Here is a 19,734-nt window from a genome sequence, read left to right as displayed (position 1 = left end):
GCCGCTGTCCCCACGCGGCCTGCTCCTGTGTCTCTGTGTCCGAATGTCCCTCTTCTTCTAAAGACACTGTCAGCGGGTTAAAGCACACCCTCACCCAGCGTGACCTCACTTTAACTCAAGAAGTTCAGCAAAGACCTTATTTCCAAATAAGGTCACGTTCCAGGTGGCCCTGGATTTGGGGGACGTCACTCACTGCAGCACAGCAGGGAGAGACGGGGCGTCACGCCGTGGGCAGTTGGCCATCGTCCCGCTGGCCCTCAGAGTGAGGGGAGGTCAGTCAGGGAGGGGCAAGAGCCGAGTGTCGGGGCTCCTGGGGTGGGAGGGAGGCGGGGTGCCGGGCAGATCCTGCGGCCGTGGTGGCCCGTGCTCTGCGGAAGCAGGAGAGGAGCTTCCCAGAAGGGCAGAGGCCCCCCTAAAACCCCAGCCCATATGAGGAAGAGCAAGGACACGGCAGCCCTGGGTGAGGTGCAGCGAGAGGAGCCTGCGGGGGTGTGCGCGGCTGCCCTGGCCCCGCCTGCTCGCAGCTCGGGTTTGCAGCCGCAGGGCCAGCCCAGGGCAGCGGGGGCAGGGCCCTGCCAACGGCTCCGCCAGGACTGCCCGCCTCGGGGCTGGCGAGGTCTGCAGACACGGCGTGGAGCCTGCACTGGGCACAGGGTAGCCCGAGCGGCGGGGCCTCTGTGGGCCCCCCGGTGCTGGTGGTCTGGTGCAGCCTCTGGACTTGGGGAGGGGGATGGATGGGAGGACCCCACACTTTGGGTGAGCTGCTCTCTCTGGCCGTGGGCACCTGCTTCCTATGGCCACTTCCTGAGCCACGAACCAGCCACGCAGCCCTGGGGAGCCCTCCCTCCTGCCCACCCTGGGGTCTCCCCTCTGACCTGGGCACACACGGGGCCTCGGCCACTGCCGAAACAGCTTCAGCTCATTGATGGACTGAGCACCTGAGGTCTGAACATGCCCGGCCCACGCTGGGCACCTCGGGCCCATTTGGTTCATTCCAGAAGTGATTCTGGCTCCCAGGCTGGGCTCCTCCAGCCTGACTCCCCCAGACACCCCCAGACTGGCCTGGTGCTAAGAGCCAGGTGAGGGGCTAGCTGTGCGTCTCCACCCCAGACCCCAGCTTGGAGCCGGGACCACCGTGGGAGGGCTGGGCAGAGGCAGGGGCAGCGTGTGCCTGGTGAGTGGGTGTGGGGCTGTCGTTGTGGCTGCAGGACGGCTCCTGCGCCTCGCTCGTGGGGTTCAGGCGCCGCCCTGGGCTTCACAGGCACCCCCCACCCCCCACCGGGCACCTGGGCCTCAGCCTGCCTGGCTGGGAAATGGGACTGTGCAGAGTCGGTCCCTGGGGGCTGGCAGTTGCCAGATGCACTGGTCCTGTGATGTTGAACCTTCTTCCTTCTTTTCTAGAACCATCTACTACATGGGCTACCGGCAGGTCTACGCCACGGAGGCCCGGACCGTGTTCAGGTGCTGCCGAGGGTGGACCTGGCAGCCCGGCGAGGAGGGCTGCCTCTCGGGTGAGTGCCTGCAGCCGCCCCTGCCCACCTGCCACCCCAAAGGGAGACCCTGTGCCCCAGGAGCCTGTTCCCATAGCAACACCAGACCTCCCAGGGCCACGCATTCAGCCACTCCGCCCGCCACAGGCTGTTAAAGTGAAATAATAGAAAGAGAGAAGGAGCAGGGAGTTTCCTGGGGCCGAGGCTGTCAGGAGCCGCGGAGGGAGAGCGGGGGGGCTGGCGGGGGTCGGGTGGGGGCTCCGCTGGAGGGGGTGTGAGTGCCTGGCATCGGGGAGGACCCGAGGGGCCCCTGGGGCCATGCGTTGGGCTCAGGCATCTCCCACTCCAGGGTCCGTGCGGTGGTCCCCATGACCCCCGGATCCCTCCTCACGTGGCAGGCGTGAGGAGGATGGCGTCCCCGTCTGCCATGAGAAGGTGCGGGCAGAGGGGAGGAGAAGGGACGGGGCAGTGTTTTTCCAGTGGAGGAAGTGACTAGTTCTCTCCAGGAAGGGAGGAGAGGCAGGAGGGAGAAGGAGGCAGCTCCGGCGCTGGCAGCAGGGCGGGGAGGGGTGACCGCCAGCCGTGCCCCCCAGCAGGGCGTACCAGCCCCACAGTCGCGAGGGTCCTAAGCAGGGGGCTTCCTCTCCAGCTCTGTGACTGCGGCCCTGACGCGTCCCGGCCCTCTGCTTCCGGCATCTGGAGGAGCAAAGGGCCTGTCTGGGGGGAGCGGGTGGGGGCAGGGCAGACATCAAAGCCTGGTGTCCTTGCTGAGGCAGAGGCGGTCCCTGGGCCTGCGAAGGTGGCCCTAGTGAGGGGAGAAACAATGAGGGGGCTTGGCACGGGGGCGGCGGCCGGGAGAGGAGGTGGGCCAACAGCCTGGGGAGGGCACGAGGCAGGGGCATGGCTGGGGCTGCCCCGGGCTTGGCGTCGGGGCTGGAGGAGGAGCCGGGGCTCAGGTACAGCCCTCTCAGGTGGAGGATGGTGCGACAGCGTCTGGCCATCCTGGGTCTCGGGACCCTCACGGTCACCTTGTGACCATCCCGAGTCTGGGGGTGGGGCCCGTCCCTGGAGGCTGGGCTGGTCTCTCCTCACTGGAGACTTGGGGACGCGAGGCCAATATCACATCACGATGGGGCCACAACAGGGCCCAGTGAATGTGATGGTCTCTCTCCGTCCCCAGTCTGGCTTGGCATGAGCTTTGGGCCTGTCCTGCCAGCTCTGCCAGCCAGGCGCCAGGCTGTCATGCACCCACAGGACCCTCAGGCCTTAGAAGGGCCTGGTGGCTCTGCCCTGGGCTGGCCCTGCTGGCAGGAGGGGCACGGGAGCCAGGGCGGCCATGCTTGGCGGGAAGGTCTGCTCCAGCCGGGGCTCTGCAGCAGGGGCGGTGACCAGGCGGGCGAGGGGGCCTTGCCCTGGGCAGGACGGGGCTGGGCAGGTGCGTGGGGTAATCAGGGAGGAGGCCTCGGCCACTGGGCCCCATCCTGGGGGTCTAGGTTGTGACTCTGGCAGGGTCCCCACTGGATCCTGAGCCTGAGCTTTGGCTTTCTCAGTTGTTTATTTTGGTTTTTGTCTTTGGAGACAGGGTGTCACTGGGCTGCCTGGGCTGGGGTGCAGTGGTGTCACCACAGCTCACAGCAGCCTCAGACTTCTGGGCTCAAGAGATCCTCCTGCCTCGGCCTCCCCAGTAGCTAGGACTACAGGCGCCACCACGCCCAGCTAATTTTTCTATTTTTAGTACAGATGGGGTCTTGCTTTTGCTCGAGCTGGTCTAGAACTCCTGACTTCAAGCGATCCTCCCGCCTCGGCCTCCCAGTGTGCTGGGATCACAGGCGTGAGCCACTGCGCCCGGCCAGTTGTTTGTTTTTAAAAATTCATTTTTAGCGCAGGATTTACTTATTTATGTATTGTACTTTTCTTTGTTTATTTTAATGATCCCCGGAAAGCTCTGTGGTCTGGCTTCTCCGGATGCAGTCTGCCTGCGTCTGGTCCCAGCGTGTGGCCAGCAGGCGAGAGCCAGCGGGGGCGGGGGCTTGGGGGCTGCAGGAGTGTCCAGGGCTGAGTTGGACTAGCCGGGTGGGCCTGGCCAAGGCCTTTGGATCTCCCCACGCCACGCCATGGGGCCTCCAGTCCTGGCAGGGAAGCCGGCAAGGACCTTCCCCGGCGGCCCCTCTCTGGGGCGAGGACACCTGCCGTGAACCGCAGGCCTTCGGTCACTGTGCCGGCCTCTGTCTGGGTCGGCTTCCGTGCAGGGGCGTCTTTCTGAGGTCACTGGGCTGGGGGCTTCCCTGGGCCCCACGGGAGGGCCCCAGCAGGGCAGGGCAGAATGGGTGGCCTCGTGGACCCTGGCCGGGCCCAAGTGAGGAGCAGGGCCAGTGTCCATCGATGGGCCGGGCGCCCGTCCTGTCCAAGCAGTCGAGAGAGGAAAACACCACTCAGTCCCTCCCTGCCCCGCGTGAGCTGCGGGGCCTGGGCTGGTTAACCGCCTCCCCGTGCTCAGGCCTCCGGCTCTGGCACCATGGCAGGGGTGGCAACGCCCGTCACAAACCCTTGGATTATACGAGTGACTTCATGTGGCACCTTCATGTGGTGCTGGTACACAGTAAGCGCTCAAGCAGTGCCAGCTGCTCCTGCTGTTAGAAGAGGAGGTCTGGATAAAGCCGTCTTGGGCCACAGTGACTCCTGTTAACAGCGGTGGTGGTGGTGGCAGCACACAGTGATCGGGGACCCCTTGGCCACAGCGTCCCTTGGTCAAGGGCTTGGGCACAGGGGCTGTGTGGAGCAGTGATCACTGGGGACCAGGTCAGGGCCTCGCCTCCACCTCTTGGTGGCTCTGCAGTGTGTCCCCCTTGGCGTCTGCACTCCGGGTGCCTGGGGCGGGGCCTGGGTTTGGGCCGGGTTTCCGGCTGTAGGGCCACCAGGCAGGAGGGCCCTGCAGGTCTCCCTCCTCTCCTGGTCGTCCCGGACCCTGTGGCCGCTGCCCCCTCTGTGTCCCTCCAGGCCTGGCTGGAGTCCCTCTGGCCTGCAGGAGGCCACCGCGGGCCCCAGGGCTGCCCTCTGCTTTCCTGCCTCTGCCGGTTGCGTTTCCTTTTCCGCTCTGGCCGCACGTCAGCCCCGCGCCCCAGCGTGGGAACCGGCTGAGCCAGCGGCCCAGGCCCTGGGCTCCCTTTCCTCCGCCGGTCACAGCGCCTCACCCACAGGTGGCACGGCAGGGCCTGTGGTCCCACTGCGCCCCACCCCCTACCATGGAGTCATAGCCGGACTCACACGCGTGCACCTGGACCACGGCCCACACAGAGCTCATCCATGCCCTTCCTTGCGCAGATCTGTGCACACACACACGCACGCCTGCACTCACACCTATGCCTGCATTCACACTCACACGGTCACCCCCACACGTGCTCACCCCCACGTGCTCACTTGAGTGTGCACAGGCCCCCATATGTGCTCATCTCAAACACATGCCCACATCCCTGTGCTCACTCACGTGCACGTTACAAATGTGTCCATCACGCCCCAGGCACACGTGTTGACACCCACACGCGCTCACGCTCATACCCGGCCCAGCGCGTGCTCCCCTGCCCCCCGCGTGAGAGCTGTCCTGCAGGCTCCTGGAGCTGGAAGCCCGATGGTGCCTTGGAGTCCTTGGGCCTCTCCAAGCTTGGGGACAAGGGTCATCCAGAATGTCACATTGACAAGTAGAAACCGCCCATGATGGAGCTTAGCCTGAACATCACCATTTTTTGGAGGGGATACTGAGGCTCACACAGGTTAAAAACTGTCCTGTGATGTGCCCGCTAAAAACTGTCAGCTCTGGAGCCTGAGTGTGTCCCCAAAACCCAAGGTGTCCTGCCCTGCCCAGGCGCTGGCCAGGTCCTGGGGGCGGGGACGGGGGTGTTGGGCAGGGGAGCCGTGTGGACGGCTGGTTCTCGGGGGCGTTCTCCAGCCGCGCCTGGATGGGCCCTGCCCCAGGCTTTCCCCCCGTCTGGGCCCTCGGGGGACACACGGCCTCTTGGCTGCAGCAGACCCCAAGGGCACCACGGCCCGTCACCTCCACCTGACCTGGCATTTGTCACACTCGCATGTTTGGATGGTTCCTTCCAGGGCCCCAGGGTCCCATGGGCGCAGTCCCTGCCCAGCCGACCGCACGAGGCGGCTCCCCACGCAGACCCCTGGGGGCTGGAGCATAGTAGGCACCGTAAGATTCATTAGTGGCTAAAAAATAATGTTAAGTATGAAATAAAATGAAGTTGTTACTTAGAAATCTCTAAATTGTGCTGCAGAAGCATCCGCCCGTCTCTTCTTTGCTCTCAGGTGTGGAATCTTCATTTTTCACTTTCAGGCTTCCCACTTGGTTCTTTTTTCACGTATGTGAGATGCCCTCCCCTCTCCTCTCAGATGGCATCCGACTCCTGGTTTCAGAGCCTTTGTGTTAAAGCTTTGTAGTGTTTTCCCACCTCCGTGGGCGCGATGCCGCCCGCCGCCCTCCGCGGGCGCCTGCCCTTCCCCGCGGCAGGTGTGCAGGTGACTCGCACGCGGCCTGGCCTGGCCGTTAGTTAGTTTGTTCTCATCTTCTTTCTACTCATTCGGCAAGCTGGGCACGTGATGGTGACCAAGGCAGGGGGCCTGCCAGGGCCACGGAGCAGGGCGCTGTGGCCCGAGTTGCACTGGGGGCCTAGGTGGGCTCCTTGAGGAAGGGACATTTGGGGAAGAGACGGGTGCCTGAGGCCTCCAGGCAGGAGGGCTGTGCCTAGGGGTGTGGGGGAGGCAAGGCTGGGGTAGGGGTGAGGCCCAGAGCTAGGGGAGGGTCCAGGCACAGGGTCCGGGCGCCATGGGGTTTTGTGTCAAGTCAACCGAAGCCATTGGAAGGTTCGCAACCAGGGGCACCAAGACCCACTTCGTGTTTTGGGTCGTGTGGCTGTAGGGAGGGGGCTGGGGGCTGGGGAGGGAGTGAAGGCTGCAGCCAGCTCAGCATCCGCCGGGGCAGAGATGGCCGTGGGGTGACCAGCATGGTGGGGACAAGGTGGGGACACAGGGATGTGTTCAAGGTACCTTGAGGGCAGAACCAGCTGGACTGGCTTTGGACTGCATGTAGGTGAGTGATGACAGAGTGCGTGGGACAGTGTCGCCAGGAGGGACACGGTTCCCATTGGCTCCACTTGTCCTGGGAGCATCTTGGGGTCGTGTCTAGCCCAGGGTGGAGATTGGTGACCAGTGTCTGCTGGACACAGAAGAGAGAGCGGCGGCTGCCCCAGGCCTGGGGTCCTGGCTTGCGTGTGTGGAGGTGTCCGTGAGCTTGCCCTCCCCTTGGCTGGAGAGACGGTGTCTTTAGCTGGGACAGCTGTGGACACCACCATGGGGCCGGGCCACAGGGAGAGGAGGAGCAGGGTAGGGTGTTATACGAGAAGGGCATTCCTTTTCCTCTGGCTCCAAATCAGACAGATGCTTCTGGGGGTGGGGGCAGAGGGTGTGGGATGGGGGAGGGCACTGAGGACTGAGGCTCAGGCTCTAGGAGGGACCCTGAGATCCAGGCAGGTCCTCAGGGCAGAGCAGGGGGCTCCTGGGAGGGTGGAGTCCCCGGGGCAGGCTTCCGGGCCGGCACCAGCCCCCCACCTGAAGGCAGCCGGTCTTGGCCGTTTGGGGCCAGAGGTCTTCAGGACCATGAAAACCTTCTTCATGGTGAAAAATAAACACAGATGGCCACTCTCTCTCAGTAACATCGCATGGGTCAGCAGGTTTCAGGCCCTGGGTACTTGGGACATTGATGTTTCCTGACGTTTCCTGTTGCACAGGCCTGGGTCAGCCCCTCTGCCCAGGGGGGCTTCCCTGTGCCGACTCCAGTCACAGTGGCTTCCGTCCGTCCGTCCGGCTTCCCTGCGGCCACAGCCCCCTCGGGCTGCAGGTGCTCGCTGGAAGGAAGTGGCTGGCGGGGCCTTTTGGCCAGGCGTGAGTGAGGACCCGCTGGGACGCCTGCATGGCTGTGGTCACGGATGGCAGGAGAAGCCGCGTCCGTAAAGGGCAGTGTCTCTCTGCACTGGCCGGGTCCTCCTGAGTCCAGACGCCGACATTGGCGGGTCTTGGGCTTGAGCGCTGGCCTGGGCCTGGGCGCCCCTCACCGTGTGACCTGCGGCCAGGCACGGATCCTCTCTGAATCTCGGTTTTCCTCGCCGGGCTCGGACCCGCAAGCCTGGCTGCCCTCCCTCCCCTTGGCCGACCCCGCTGTGCTCCGGGAATCCCAGGTGTCCCCGACCTGGCAGGGTCCCCTCCGTCCAGAGCTTTTCTCCAGGCCCCTGGCAGGGATGCTGTCAGTGACATGCGAGCCCGCTGAGCCCATGGGTCATCCAGGCTCCGGATGGCAGGGGGTGGCCCAATCACTGTCCCAGTGAGCTCCCCACAGGGGTGGGGCACGGCCCGCCCTGTAGCCAAGTGCAGGGCGGGGGACGCAGGGTCAAGGCAATTGGTGCTTGAGCCCCCAGCGGGCACTTGGCCTGGTCGGGGCACCCGCTGTGGGGGGCCAGTGAGGCAGCTTGGGACGGTCAGCTGGGGAGCTGCCTGCCCGGCTGTGGCCTCCACTCACACACCCCGGCCTCGCTCACTGGCCCGAGGGAGCCCCTAGGCAGCTAGGGGTTGGGGGGAGGGCCTAGGAGCAGAGGATCTTCTGTGGAGGAGGAGGAGGAGGCCAGCCCCTCCCCTGCCCTGACCTGCTCCATCCAGTGCCCACCCCGCCTCCCGGGTCCCTCGGGCCTGGGCTGCCACTGGCCCTTCCTGGGCTCAGGACCAGCCTGGTAGGTTCTGCCACTGGGGCTCCAGGGGGCTCCTCAGCCAGGCTCCCAGCTCCCTTTGCAGCCGGGGGCCGCACCTGTGCACGCCACTGCCCTCCTTGCCCCTGACCCCTGCCCTCTCCCGACCCCGCACCCCTCCCCACTTCCCCAGGAAATGCCCTCGAACACTCTTGCCTCGGCCGAAGTGAGAGGGTTTTCACCACACTCAGGGGTCCGCCCAGCTCTGACTGGTGGTGGCCATGGCTGGGGGGCACTTCAGGCTCCAGCCGGACCCGGGTCAGTGTGTGACCGAGGACAGAGGGAGCGGGGGCAGTGACCTGGCAGGCTCAGCGCCTGGCACCTGGGGGCCCTGTCCAGGCCGTGCCTCCTGCTCCCCGCCTGTCCCTGCTCACGGACCGTCTCTCATTCTCTCCACAGCCCAGTGCAGCCCTGGCCTGTGTTTTAATGGTGGCCACTGCGTGCCAGGCTCAGCCCAGCCATGCCACTGTCCCCGAGGCTTCCAGGGTCCCCGCTGTCAGTACGGTGAGTGGAGGCCCCTCGGGCACCAAGGCCCCGGCTGTGCCCAGCCTGTCGGGGGAAGGCGGGGGGGTGGGGGGGGAGGGCAGGGGACATATCGGCGGCTGCCTGTCCCTGGACAAACGTGTTCTCCTGGCGACATCCCGCATCCCTTCACCCAGCTCCCTGCAGCCATCTGAGGCTGTCGGGAGGGGGTGACCCCCAAGAGACCTCCCTCAGCAGCTGGCTCTGCACCCCTGACTCTCAGAGCCCACCCTGTCCATCCCTGCCATTTATGGACAGAGTCTCCAGCCCCTGGGAAAGGCAGGGGGTGGCTGGGGTCTTAGGGTCCCCGGCTGCACTGCCACCGTGCCGGAGCCGTCGTCCTTGCTGTGGGAAGTCGGGAGCCTGGGGTCCCAGCCGGGGCGACGTGTTACACAAACTGTGGCACGCCGTGAACTGAGTCAGGCAGCAGCAGGAGCCGTCATGATGGAGGGAAATATTTGGGGGACAGATACGGGATGGGCTAAAAATAAGCATTTGATGGTAGAGTTTTTGTAAGAAACGCGTGTCAGACGAGTGGAAAGAGGTCAGAACTCCACAGATGCCGGCCGGTTGGTGGAACTTCTCTTCCTCTGAGATGTTCTGCTCCGCCCAGTTTCTCCCCAGCGGGTCGCTGCGCTTTGGAATTGCTCCTGGGGTGGGCGGCGGGGGCTGCTTCCCAGCAGGGGCCGTGGCAGGCAGGACTCGTGTTCCAGCGGCGCTCAGGCAGGCGACAGGAGAGAGTCGGAGGGAACAGGAGCTTCCCTGTGATCTGTGGTCGTGCGAGGGTTCGGGGCCTGGGGCTATTGGTTGCCCTCCGGTAGCAGTTGGGTCCCTGCCGGGACAGCGCCAGGCTTGCTGCTTCCTGGCTCCTGGCCTGGGAGAGCTGCCGCCCTGGCCGTGGGGTGTGGCCCCTCCAGGTCCTGCGGCCCGTCACTGCCCAGTGACATCCAGGCTCCACGCCTCGCCAGGCCTCCTTGTGGTCCCTGTGGGCTGGCTGGCCGTGGCCACCCTGGCCTGAAGGTAGGCTGGGGTCCCCAAAGCGTGGCGGGGCTCTGACCACCTTCACCTCTTCTTGGGAACTGGAACAGCGGCACAGGTGGGGCTGGCGCAGTGCCCCAGGGCCCTTCTGGCTCAGCTGCCTGATCTTTCGAAACGTGCGCTGCTTGGCTTGGCTTCTGCGGAAATGCCTGGGCTGTCTGGGCTGCGTGGGGAAGGGACCTCCTGGCGCTCGCAGTCACTGGGGAAGTTTCCAGAGCAAGGCTGTGGCTGGACGGTTGATAAAGCAGACCACACCGTGGTCTCCGCTCCTGGGGGAGGGTGAGGAGGAGGTGACCCTGGGGTGTGGCCTGTCCTGGTCACATCCTTCGGGAAGGGCCAAGGACACCTGACCTCCCCCCTTAGGGCCAGCTGCCTGCCCACCCCCTCCTCTGCCCTGTCTCTGCCCACCATGCCCCCCACCCCTTCTCTGCTGGGGTACCCGGCTCCGAGCCCCCCTCTGTGCTGAGCAGCCACCTGCCCTGAAAGCCTCATACCCGGCCTCCTGCTGCCAGAGGGGACAAGCTTGCGGGGGCTCCTGGGGGGCCTGGGCACCTGGTGGGGGAACTTGATGTCCAGTGGGGCTCAGCATCCAGAGAGGAGGGGGGTCGGGGAGCCTCTCTGGGGCTGGGCATGGCTGTGGGGGGCTGGCATGGCAGTGGGGGGCTGGCATGGTATGGGGGGAGGGCATGGCGTTTGGGGTGGGCATGGCTGTGGGGGTGGGCATGGCTGTGGGGGGCTGGCATGGTATGGGGGGAGGGCATGGCGTTTGGGGTGGGCATGGCTGTGGGGGTGGGCATGGTATGGGGGGAGGGCATGGCGTTTGGGGTGGGCATGGCTGTGGGGGTGGCATGGCATTTGGGGTGGGCATGGCGTTTGGGGTGGGCATGGCTGTGGGGGGCGGGCATGGCACTGGGGGTAGGCATAGCTGTGGGGGTGGCATGTCATTGGGGGCGGGCATGGCTGTGGGGGCGGGCATGGCACTGGGGGTAGGCATAGCTGTGGGGGTGGCATGGCATTGGGGGCGGGCATGGCTGTGGGGGGCAGGCATGGTGTCGGGGGCAGGCATCCGGGGGAGGGGCCTGTCTTGTCCAGGCCCAGGCAGCACCCACTGAATGGGCCGCACTGGGTGCTCCAGGGTTGGTTGTGCTCACGTGCCCTGCGCCCCGCCAGCCTCTGGGGCCCTGACTTCTGCGTCAGATTCTCGAGGTACCTGAGCGGCAGCCTTGGTCCACAGCTGTGGTGGGAACGGCCCTGGGGCTGGGAGAGGGCCTGGAGGCCTGGAGCTCCTTCCTGGCTCTGAGCCACGATCCGCCTGCGGTGCCTCATTGAATCCGCACTTGGGCTGCCTGTGAGAGAGGAAACCAATGCTGGGGAGGCCCGACAGCTGCCGGCCACTTGGTGCCTGAGTGGCAGAGCTGGGCTGAAGCCAGGTCTGTCTGAAGGAGCGCTTGGAACCTTCTGGCTACACTGCCTCCAGGTGCAGGGCCGGGCCTTGGTCAGGGTGGAGCCTGCTGAGATCTGCTTTGTGGGAAAGAGGGACGAGGTCCCCAGGCAGAGCAGGAGCATCCTCCCCTGGGACCACTTTGCCCCCCTAGAGGTGGTGGGCTTCCTGGGAGAGTGGCTGGTCGGTGGCAGATGTGGCTGTCAGGGTGTGGTGGACAAGTTGGAGGGTGGCTGCCTGGCTTCCTGCCTGGGTACTCTCTCCTGGAAGAAGGGCTGGGCACGCAGGGCTGAGCTGTACAGGGCCGGCTGTGCAGGGCTGAGTGTGCAGGTCTGAGCGTGCAGGGCTGAGTGTGCAGGGCTGGCTGTGCAGGGCTGGCTGTGCAGGGCTGGCTGTGCGGGGCTGAGTGTGCGGGGCTGAGTGTGCAGGGCTGAGTGTGCAGGTCTGAGCGTGCAGGGCTGAGTGTGCAGGGCTGGCTGTGCGGGGCTGGCTGTGCGGGGCTGAGTGTGCAGGGCTGAGTGTGCAGGGCTGGCTGTGCAGGGCTGGCTGTGCAGGGCTGAGTGTGCAGGGCTGGCTGTGCAGGGCTGGCTGTGCAGGGCTGAGTGTGCAGGGCTGGCTGTGCAGGGCTGAGTGTGCAGGGCTGGCTGTGCGGGGCTGAGTGTGCAGGGCTGAGTGTGCAGGGCTGGCTGTGCGGGGCTGAATGTGCAGGGCTGGCTGTGCGGGGCTGAGTGTGCAGGGCCAGGTGTAAGGGCTGCGCCACCTGCAGCGCAGTCCCTGGCCCTGGCGTCCCTGCCCAGACTTGTAACGGTCACCTTCCTGTCCCTCCTCCATGCTGGGTTTGGGCACCGCAGACCTGAGCTCAAACACAGTTGGGAATATTTAGCTAACTCCCCAATTATAATTGATTCCAGTTTTGAAACTAAAAGCCATATTTTCTGATTCCCCCAAATTTGTTCATTTGAACAAAAGCATGGCAGGGGAGGAAGGGACTGGCAGGTGAGGACTGTGCAGGCAGTGGGGGAGGGGAACCCCCTCCACAGAGCCCCTCCGCCATTCTCCCCCCAAGATGGGGAGTCAGGGCTTGGGCCTGCGGAAGGAGGGTAGCTGAGCCGCGCTGTTCCAGCTGTTCCACGGCCACCTGAAGCCTTTCTGCAGAGGCACAGAGCACCTGGGGGCCGGCCCTGGGCGCAGCCCATGGCGGAGCCCCCGCCCAGCCCTGCATAGGGCCCTGTGTGGTTTGCCCAGAGCTGGCTTTGGTGTCCCCCAGGCCTGCGCCTGTGTGACCAGGGCAATCTCCCCGCTCGGGCCCGGCCCCCCTCTGCTGGGGGGATGAGGTGGGCGCAGGCTGAGTCAGTGTTGGTGAGGCCCGAGCCTGCCTGGAGGGAGTGTCAGGATGTGGGGCCGCTGTCGGGGCAACCACAGTGAGTGCAGGGGGTGCTGGGTGGCGGGGGCAGGCTTTGCCCCTGGTTCCTGGGGTAACCACACTCATGGCACCCCCGTGCTTCCGTGGGGCGCAGCTCCCGTGTGGCCTCTCCCTCGGGTGGCCTGGGGTCGGGAAGACCCCCAGGACTGCCAGTCTCCTTGCCCTGCGGGTCGGTGCTGTGGGTTGGCAAAGGGGGGAGGGACTCTGGGGACCCCCAGTCCTCACGGGGCTCCCAGGGCCCCTCAGAGCATCGATTCCATCCGACCCCCCGGGAGTGGTTTTCACGGCTGAAAATACGGCCTGGTCCCAGCGTGGCATTCGGGGTCCCAGCTGTGCGCGATGCTCCGGGAGTGTGGCCGATGCCCCGGCCCTGCCACACGTGCAGGTGACTGGGCTAGCGCCCCTGCCATCGCCGTCTCCAGGGGAAAGACGGGCGGGAAAAACTCACACGTAAGAACACGTCCTTTTACTAGAGCTGTCTTCCGTGCTACAAATCGTGACAGAATGACCACTGTCGTCTCTCTTGACCCAGTCTCAGCCAAGCTCACGGGACAAGGGCGGACTCAGAACCGAGGCCTGAGTCACCTCTAGGAAGTTTCTTGGTTCAAGCAGCTTTGGCACTGGTTCCGCTGTGGGCCTCGGTTTCCTCACCTGAGAAATGGGCAGGTTGGGTGGGTCTCTGAGGCAGCTCCACACGAAACGCCTGGGTCCGGGTGGTGGTATCGAGGGCTTCCTGGAGGAGGTGGGCCAGTGGGCTGGGGAAGGTTTGGAGAGATGCAGATGGGTCCCAGGCAAGTTTCCAGACGGCAGAGGCAGGAGCAAGAAGAGGAGCAGGGAGTCAGCCCGGCCCTGACGAGCTGGGCAGGGACCAGGGGAGGGGTCCTCAGCCTGTCCCCCAGAGACTGAGCCGGGCTGGCCGTGCTCCTGGCCACCTGCTGGGGGCCTGCCTGGGGCCCCGAGCCCAGGCCCTCTCTGGGGTCTCCTTAGGTCTGTTCCTCCGAAAGAGCCTCAGTTTCCCTCACCTCAGCAGGAGGCCGGTGGGCTCTCTGGGGAGTGGGCTGGAGGCAGCTGCGGCTGCTGGAGGCCGGAGGCCACACCAGGAAGCAGAGCCGGGAGGGGCAGGCCCAGGGCAGGGGCAGGGCCAGGCGGGTCCTGGCTCCAGGGCGACTGTTTCTAAACGGGGATGACTGGCTGCTGCTGCCAGCGCCTGTCAATGCTGCCACTGTGTCTGAGGGTGGGAGTCCGACCCCTCGCCCCGGGTCCAGACGCCACCCAGGGCTGCTCTTGGCCCCCAGCCAGGGCCAGGCCTGGGACTCCGGCCCTCCAGGGAGCGGTGGGAAGGGAGGGTGGGCCGGCCTTGCCCCTACCGGGGTGGAGGGCTTCTGGAGGGGTTGGGCCCCAAGGCAGGATGTGCTGTCTTGCACACAGGGGACCCCGGTGGCTGGAGCTGGGGTGTATCCTGCAAGCACCTCTCTTCCTGCCGCCTCCCCTGGGGGGCGCTGCCCTGAGCCTGCAGCTGGAAGGGGCCCGGCCCAGGCTTCTGTCCTGTGGGTGTGGTTCCAGGCTCCCCACACTGTTCCCTGCGCGCTTCCTTGGCTCAGCCGAGCGGAGGGTTCCGTGTGGGTCTGGAGCCAGCTCAGTGAGGAGGCCCACCCCAGGGAGGCCCCTCGGTCTGGTGTGGGGAAGGATCCAGACACCCTGGGAAGACAGAGGGTGCCTCGCGTGGGGACCTGGCAGGCTCACCGCGAGCCTTGGTCTCTGGCCTCTGGGCAGGTCCCCTGAGAGCAGGACCCGGCGTCCCCCACTGTCTGAGGGCCCTGGAGGGACACAGGTGGCCCCACGTTGGGGAGGAACCTCCAGGGCCGTGCTGGCCGCCAGCACGAGGTCGCTGGACTTCTCACCCGGCCGGGCTGAGTTCCTCGTGAGCAGCTGGCACCCCGCCGGGAGATGCCCCCTTGGCTCCTGTCCTATCCGGGCTGCCCTCGGGCCAGGCCTTGGAGCAGCTCTGTCTCGTTTCTGGGTAATCAGAGGTCGCTGTGACCATGCGGCCCACCGTGGCTGTCCTCTCCCTGTGGGGTAGCCCAGAGCCGCCCGGGCCCCAGCAGACTCCCTCCCTGCGCCCTGCTCCCTGCCTGCCTATGGCTGTGGCTGCCTGTGCTCTCGGTTACGGGGTCCCTGGAGCCCCCCGAGGGACGTGGAGGTGTTTGGCCATGAAGACAGGCTGGTTCCTGGTGGCTCAGTGGGGAGGAAGGGCTGTGCTGCTTGTGTTCTGGGTCATGGCTTTTGACACGTGCTCCTGGGCAGTGCGGGACCCTGGGACCTCGTCCCTGGGGATCAATGGGGAGCTCAGGCCGGGGACACCCAGAAAGGATCGGAGGGCTGGGCTGGGTCCACGCCGTGTGGAAGGGGAGGACGGCCGGCAGGTCTTAAGCAGGTCTCCGTGTGGGCGGGGGCCGGGGTGAGCCCCTGCAGCTCACCGGAGGGCTTCACACCCTGCAGGCAGAGAGGGCCCAGGGCAGGGCAAGGGCCAGGTGGCTTTTCCCTGGAGGTGACAGAGTGCAAGGTTGGTGCTTGCCATGGGGTGTGATGGCTGGTCCTGGTTCCAGGAGCCCCTTGGTCCCTCTTTCCCCAGGCCCATGTGGTCCTCTGCTGAGGCAAGCTTGGTGGCATGGCAGTTGTCCCCTGAGTGGGCTGGAGCAGATGGGGGGGTGGATGGAGCCCCTGGGTCGGGAGACACCCCCTTGGTTTCCGCCCCATCTGAGCTGCCTCAGCTCCAGGCCTCCTCTGGGCTCTGCGTTGTGTCTGGGCAGTCAGAACCCCCATGACCCCGCACTGTCCCCTCCCTGTGGGGTGGCCCAGAGCGGCCCCTGCCCCGTCAGGCGCCCTTGCCCTGTTCCCTGCCTGCCCCGCCCGAGTGCGCAGAGCCCCACTGCCCTGCAGGAGCCAGTGCCGGGGGGTGCTTCCGGGTGCTCCCTGCTGCCCCAGGGGGGCCACCTGCCCGCCTTGACGCTGCCACTCTGGCCTCGGCCCCCGCTGGCGTGACAGTCGGCAGGGTCAGGTGTGGCTGCTGCAGGCCCGTCCTGCTGTGCTTGGCCGGGCTGTGTCCTCTGCAGCGTAGCCGGGGAGAGGGGCCGCCGCGGATTCCCGCCCGCCTTTCCCAGCGCCGACTCGGGGGAGGGTGTCCCCGTTCCCTCAGCCGTCATGTAATTGCCAGGTCTGCCCTCCCCGCTCCGCCCCCCACAAAAGCGCCTCTGTCTTTCTGCTGGGACGACTGTGTCCTCCCTGGCCCTGGCTGCGTGCACAGCGGGGCTGTGTGGCCTCTCCCAGGGGCTGGCTTCGGAGATGGGTGGTCCTTAATGACATAATTACAGCAGGACACACTAAGGGGCAGGCCCTCCGGGCAGGGGAGGGGGTCTGGCTCACCCCACCTGCCTTCACACCACCCGGCCAGGGTCTCGGCGAGTCCAGTCTGCCTGCCCACGGCAGGGCGCTGTGCAGGCGGCAGTCGTACCTCGGTGGCAGACCACCCGGCACTGTGCTCAGAGAAGGATGAACCCCCCTTGGCTCCCCGGGAATCAGTCTGGCTGGAGACCCTGTGGGCCCCTAGTCTCCTGGGCGGTCTCCTTGGACGGCCCCCCACCCCAAGCTGGACACCTGAGAAGAGCCACAGCCCCCAGGATCCTCTGAAGTCCCTGGGCCTGCCTTGGCCATCCCGTCTCAGCTGCGGCCCCCCGGGAGGCCGTCCCAGGCCCCCTGGAGCTTGGTGGTCTGGGTGTGAGCCCGGTGCTGACACAGCGTTTGGGGACGGGGCTGGTGCATGTTCCACTTCCCAGGTGGGGATGCTGAGCCCCGGCAGTTCCCGAGTTGCTGGGGATCAGTGGTGGGCTCTGCAGGCACTTGGCCCCTTTCCCCTCCAGGCGGGGCTGGGGGTGGGGGAGCCCCACGGTGTGGGGGGCGTTGGTGCGGCCCAGGTGCCCGGCGTCGGGTCCCAGAGGCTGTCGCTGCCCCGATCGACGCTGGAGTCAGCTGTGGGAGCTCTCTCTGGGAGTGTCTGGGGTCTGGGGCCGAGGGGTCGTGCCCAGGCCGCTGGCAGACCTCTCCTGGCAGCCGCTGGTGCAGGGAGGCCAGGCCTGGGCCCGCTTGCCAAGAAGCTGCAGTGCCTGGTTTTACGGCTCCCACCGCCACACTGAGGCCTGGCGCTTTCTCCTCTGGGTGTGGAGCCGCCCTGGCCCTCCTGCACCCCGGGCCCCGCACACCCTGGTGGGCTCAGGCTGCCTCTGGCCGGTGGAGGGAGCAGAGGGGCCAACCCCACCCAGGAGGGTCTGTAAGGCTCGGAGGACACACGCGTCCGCCCTTGGGGAGCTCGAGCCCTGCGGGGTGGGCCGGTGCCGTAGGCGTCAGGGGCGCTGTGGGCAGGCACTCAGGTCAGGACACGGGCTGCAGAGGTGGCCAGGGAGGGGAGCATGGTGTGTGGGTGTCCCACTCTTGGGGGCTCTAGGCCTGGGCTCTAGGGAGAGCCCTCAGGGTGCTGGTGATGGACCCCTGCCCTGGAGAAAGCAGGTGTGTGCCAGGACTCACCCTGAGCCCACGTCCCACCTGCTGGGCTGACTTTCTGGAGGGTTCCTGCCACGAACGACCCTGCGCCTTCAGCCTCTCAGGAGCTTTCTGGGGCTGGTTCTGCCCCTGGGCGAGGGAGGCGGGGAGGGTGAGTGTGTCACGGGACACCAGCTGCTTTCCCGGCTGCACTGGCTCCTGGAGGGCGGGCTGGGGGTGTCTTTGTCAGGGTCACTGCAGCCCCAGGCCTCAGCCTGGGCATCGGGCCTGCACAGATGTGGCTCGGATGCCTCTGGGTGGTCACAGGCACCGAGGGCCTGGCATGGGACAGTCGAGCAGCTGGGCCAGGCTGGCACTGTCCCCAGCACTGGGAGCTGTGGTTTGAGTCTCTCCCTGCTGCAGGGGTGGTGCTGATCGGAGCCCCGTGCTCAGGGTGCTGGTGGTGGCCGGCTTGTCCTGGGAGAGCCTGGCTTGGGGTTCTGCGTCAGTGCTGGGGTGCAGGGGGAGCCCCACCACATGGAGCCCGTGTGCAGTCAATAAACAGCCTCCTGCCACCGCCAGTCTGCCAGGGGACCCGCTTTGGGGAGCAGAGCCTGAAGTGGGGGGCCTCTGTGGGGAGGGCAGGGTCTCCAGGCCTCCTGGAGCCAGGGCCCGAGGGGCAGGTCTGGGCTGGGGGAGCCCCCGGGGGTGGGGAGGGAGGAGGAGGCGCCAGGCTCGTCTCGCCCTGTGGCCGGGTTGCCGCTCAGACCTCTGGCCCTGGGGCCCTGGCAGGGTGGGTGCAGCTGTGCCCGTTGGCCAGCCCAGGGCGACCAGGCCTGGGGCCCTGCCAGCTGTCACAGAGGCACCTGCTGTTGGTGTGGGGCCCCTGTGGGTTTGGGCGCTAACGTGGCCTGGGACCTGGGCAGGCCGAACAGCCTCTCTGTGCCTGTTTCCTGCCTGGGAAACGGGTGTGGCGGAAAGCCCCGTGCAGAAGGCCACGGAGGGGATCACACAGGACGCCACAAGGAGTGAGCTCAACCTCTCGCCCGATGACAGCACAGGCCAGTCACTGCAGGGGTCGGAGGACAGAACCCCCGCTCTACTCCGAGTCTGGGCTGAGCTCTGTGGGCCACTGTCTCTGAGGACTCACCAGGCCCTGGTATCTCCTGTGGACCCTGCAAGCCCCCCGCACTGGGGACCTGCCCTGGTCTGCCTGGGCGGCTGCCCGTCCTCTGCCTGTGGCCTCCTTGGCCCCAGCCACACAAGCCGTGGATTGGGTGGTGAGAAGGGCCTGGCGGTCCCTCCAACGGACGAGGGAGCTGGTCCGTGAGGTCCGTGGCGATGCTGCCCAGAGGGACTTGCTGAGCCTGCAGGGTCCCTTCCAGCAGGAAGACGCTGGCGTTCTCCAGAGTGGCCGGGAACTGCCTGCTCTCCCGGCCGGGGCTGGCCGGCACCGCGTGCCCACCCTACCTGCGTGCTGGCCGCACGGGGCCGCAGCTGTGCAGCGAGGCGAATTCCAGGACGTCTGCTGATTCCGGTTTTCAGGATTCCTGGGGCGCGTGCCTGTGCCCTCCCCCAGCAGGATGATGAACGAGGGAGCTGCTGGCGGCAGTCTGGAACCTGTGCTCAGGTCCTGGCGGCTCCAGGCATTCCGGAGCAGGGCCCGGCCCTCCGGCCCGGTGGAGCCGGGGCCTGGGCAGCGTCCCACGGAGCCAGGCCAGCTGATAACAGGAGAGGCATCAACGTGCCGGCCCTGGCCACGGGGAAGCTGCTGCCCCGGTCAGTGTCCTGGGCCAGCGTCTGCTCTGCTGGCAGCCAGGAGCGTCGGGGGTGTTCCCGCACCGCGGTGGGGTCAGCGAACGATCAACATCCACCGTGGGTCCTCCATCACCTGTGAATAAGTCTGTGAACCGAGCTTGTGCTGGGATGGGACGCGGAGAAACACCGGTTATGTGAGCTCCGAGGGCGGCGAGGAACATCCGCCCGCTCAGAAAGAAGGATCAGTGCGCCGGGAGCGCAACTGCCGGAAACGGAGCCCCAAGAAAGAGACGGGGACCCGGACCCTGGGGCTTTTCAGAAATCCCAGAGCAGTTTCCCGATCATTTCTCCACCACTTTGATGGTTTGGTTCTAGCCACAAAGTATTATTAACATTTTTATTTAAATCGGCCTTACCGTGTATCATAACACGTGGGATGTGCTAGTGTTATCTTTCCTAATATATATTAAAATAATAGGGGACAGAGTGAGCAGGCGTGGCCGGGGCAGAGCAGGGTGGGGCCAGGTGTCCCGTGCACCCCCTGCACATGCCTGTCCTCTGTGGAGGTGGCTGTCCCAGCTTGGGGATCCTCCGCCCTCCTGGGAACCACAGGGTGGGTGGGCTCCACGCTGAAGCCCCGGGGCAGAGAAACCTGGACGGCCCTGTGGTCACGCGCTTTGACCAGGCAGCTGGGAAGGTTCCTGCGCACCCGGCACCTGGTGCTGAGCCTGG

General features: G+C 66.2%; 1 protein-coding gene across 1 annotated transcript in view; it reads left to right on the top strand.

Annotated features, from left to right (window-relative positions):
- The window catches only part of MEGF6 (multiple EGF like domains 6), a 94,197-nt gene that overhangs the window by 12,264 nt on the left and 62,199 nt on the right, over window positions 1-19,734 (top strand). Inside the window, exon 3 of the mRNA XM_069477262.1 lies at window positions 1,402-1,511. Within this exon, the coding sequence (XP_069333363.1) occupies window positions 1,402-1,511 (110 nt within the window). The remainder of the gene's footprint in view (window positions 1-1,401; window positions 1,512-19,734) is intronic.

Source organism: Eulemur rufifrons, chromosome 8 (genome assembly GCF_041146395.1).
Source record: "Eulemur rufifrons isolate Redbay chromosome 8, OSU_ERuf_1, whole genome shotgun sequence".
Taxonomy (NCBI): Eukaryota; Metazoa; Chordata; class Mammalia; order Primates; family Lemuridae; genus Eulemur; species Eulemur rufifrons.
This window is presented reverse-complemented; position numbering and strand designations above follow the sequence as displayed.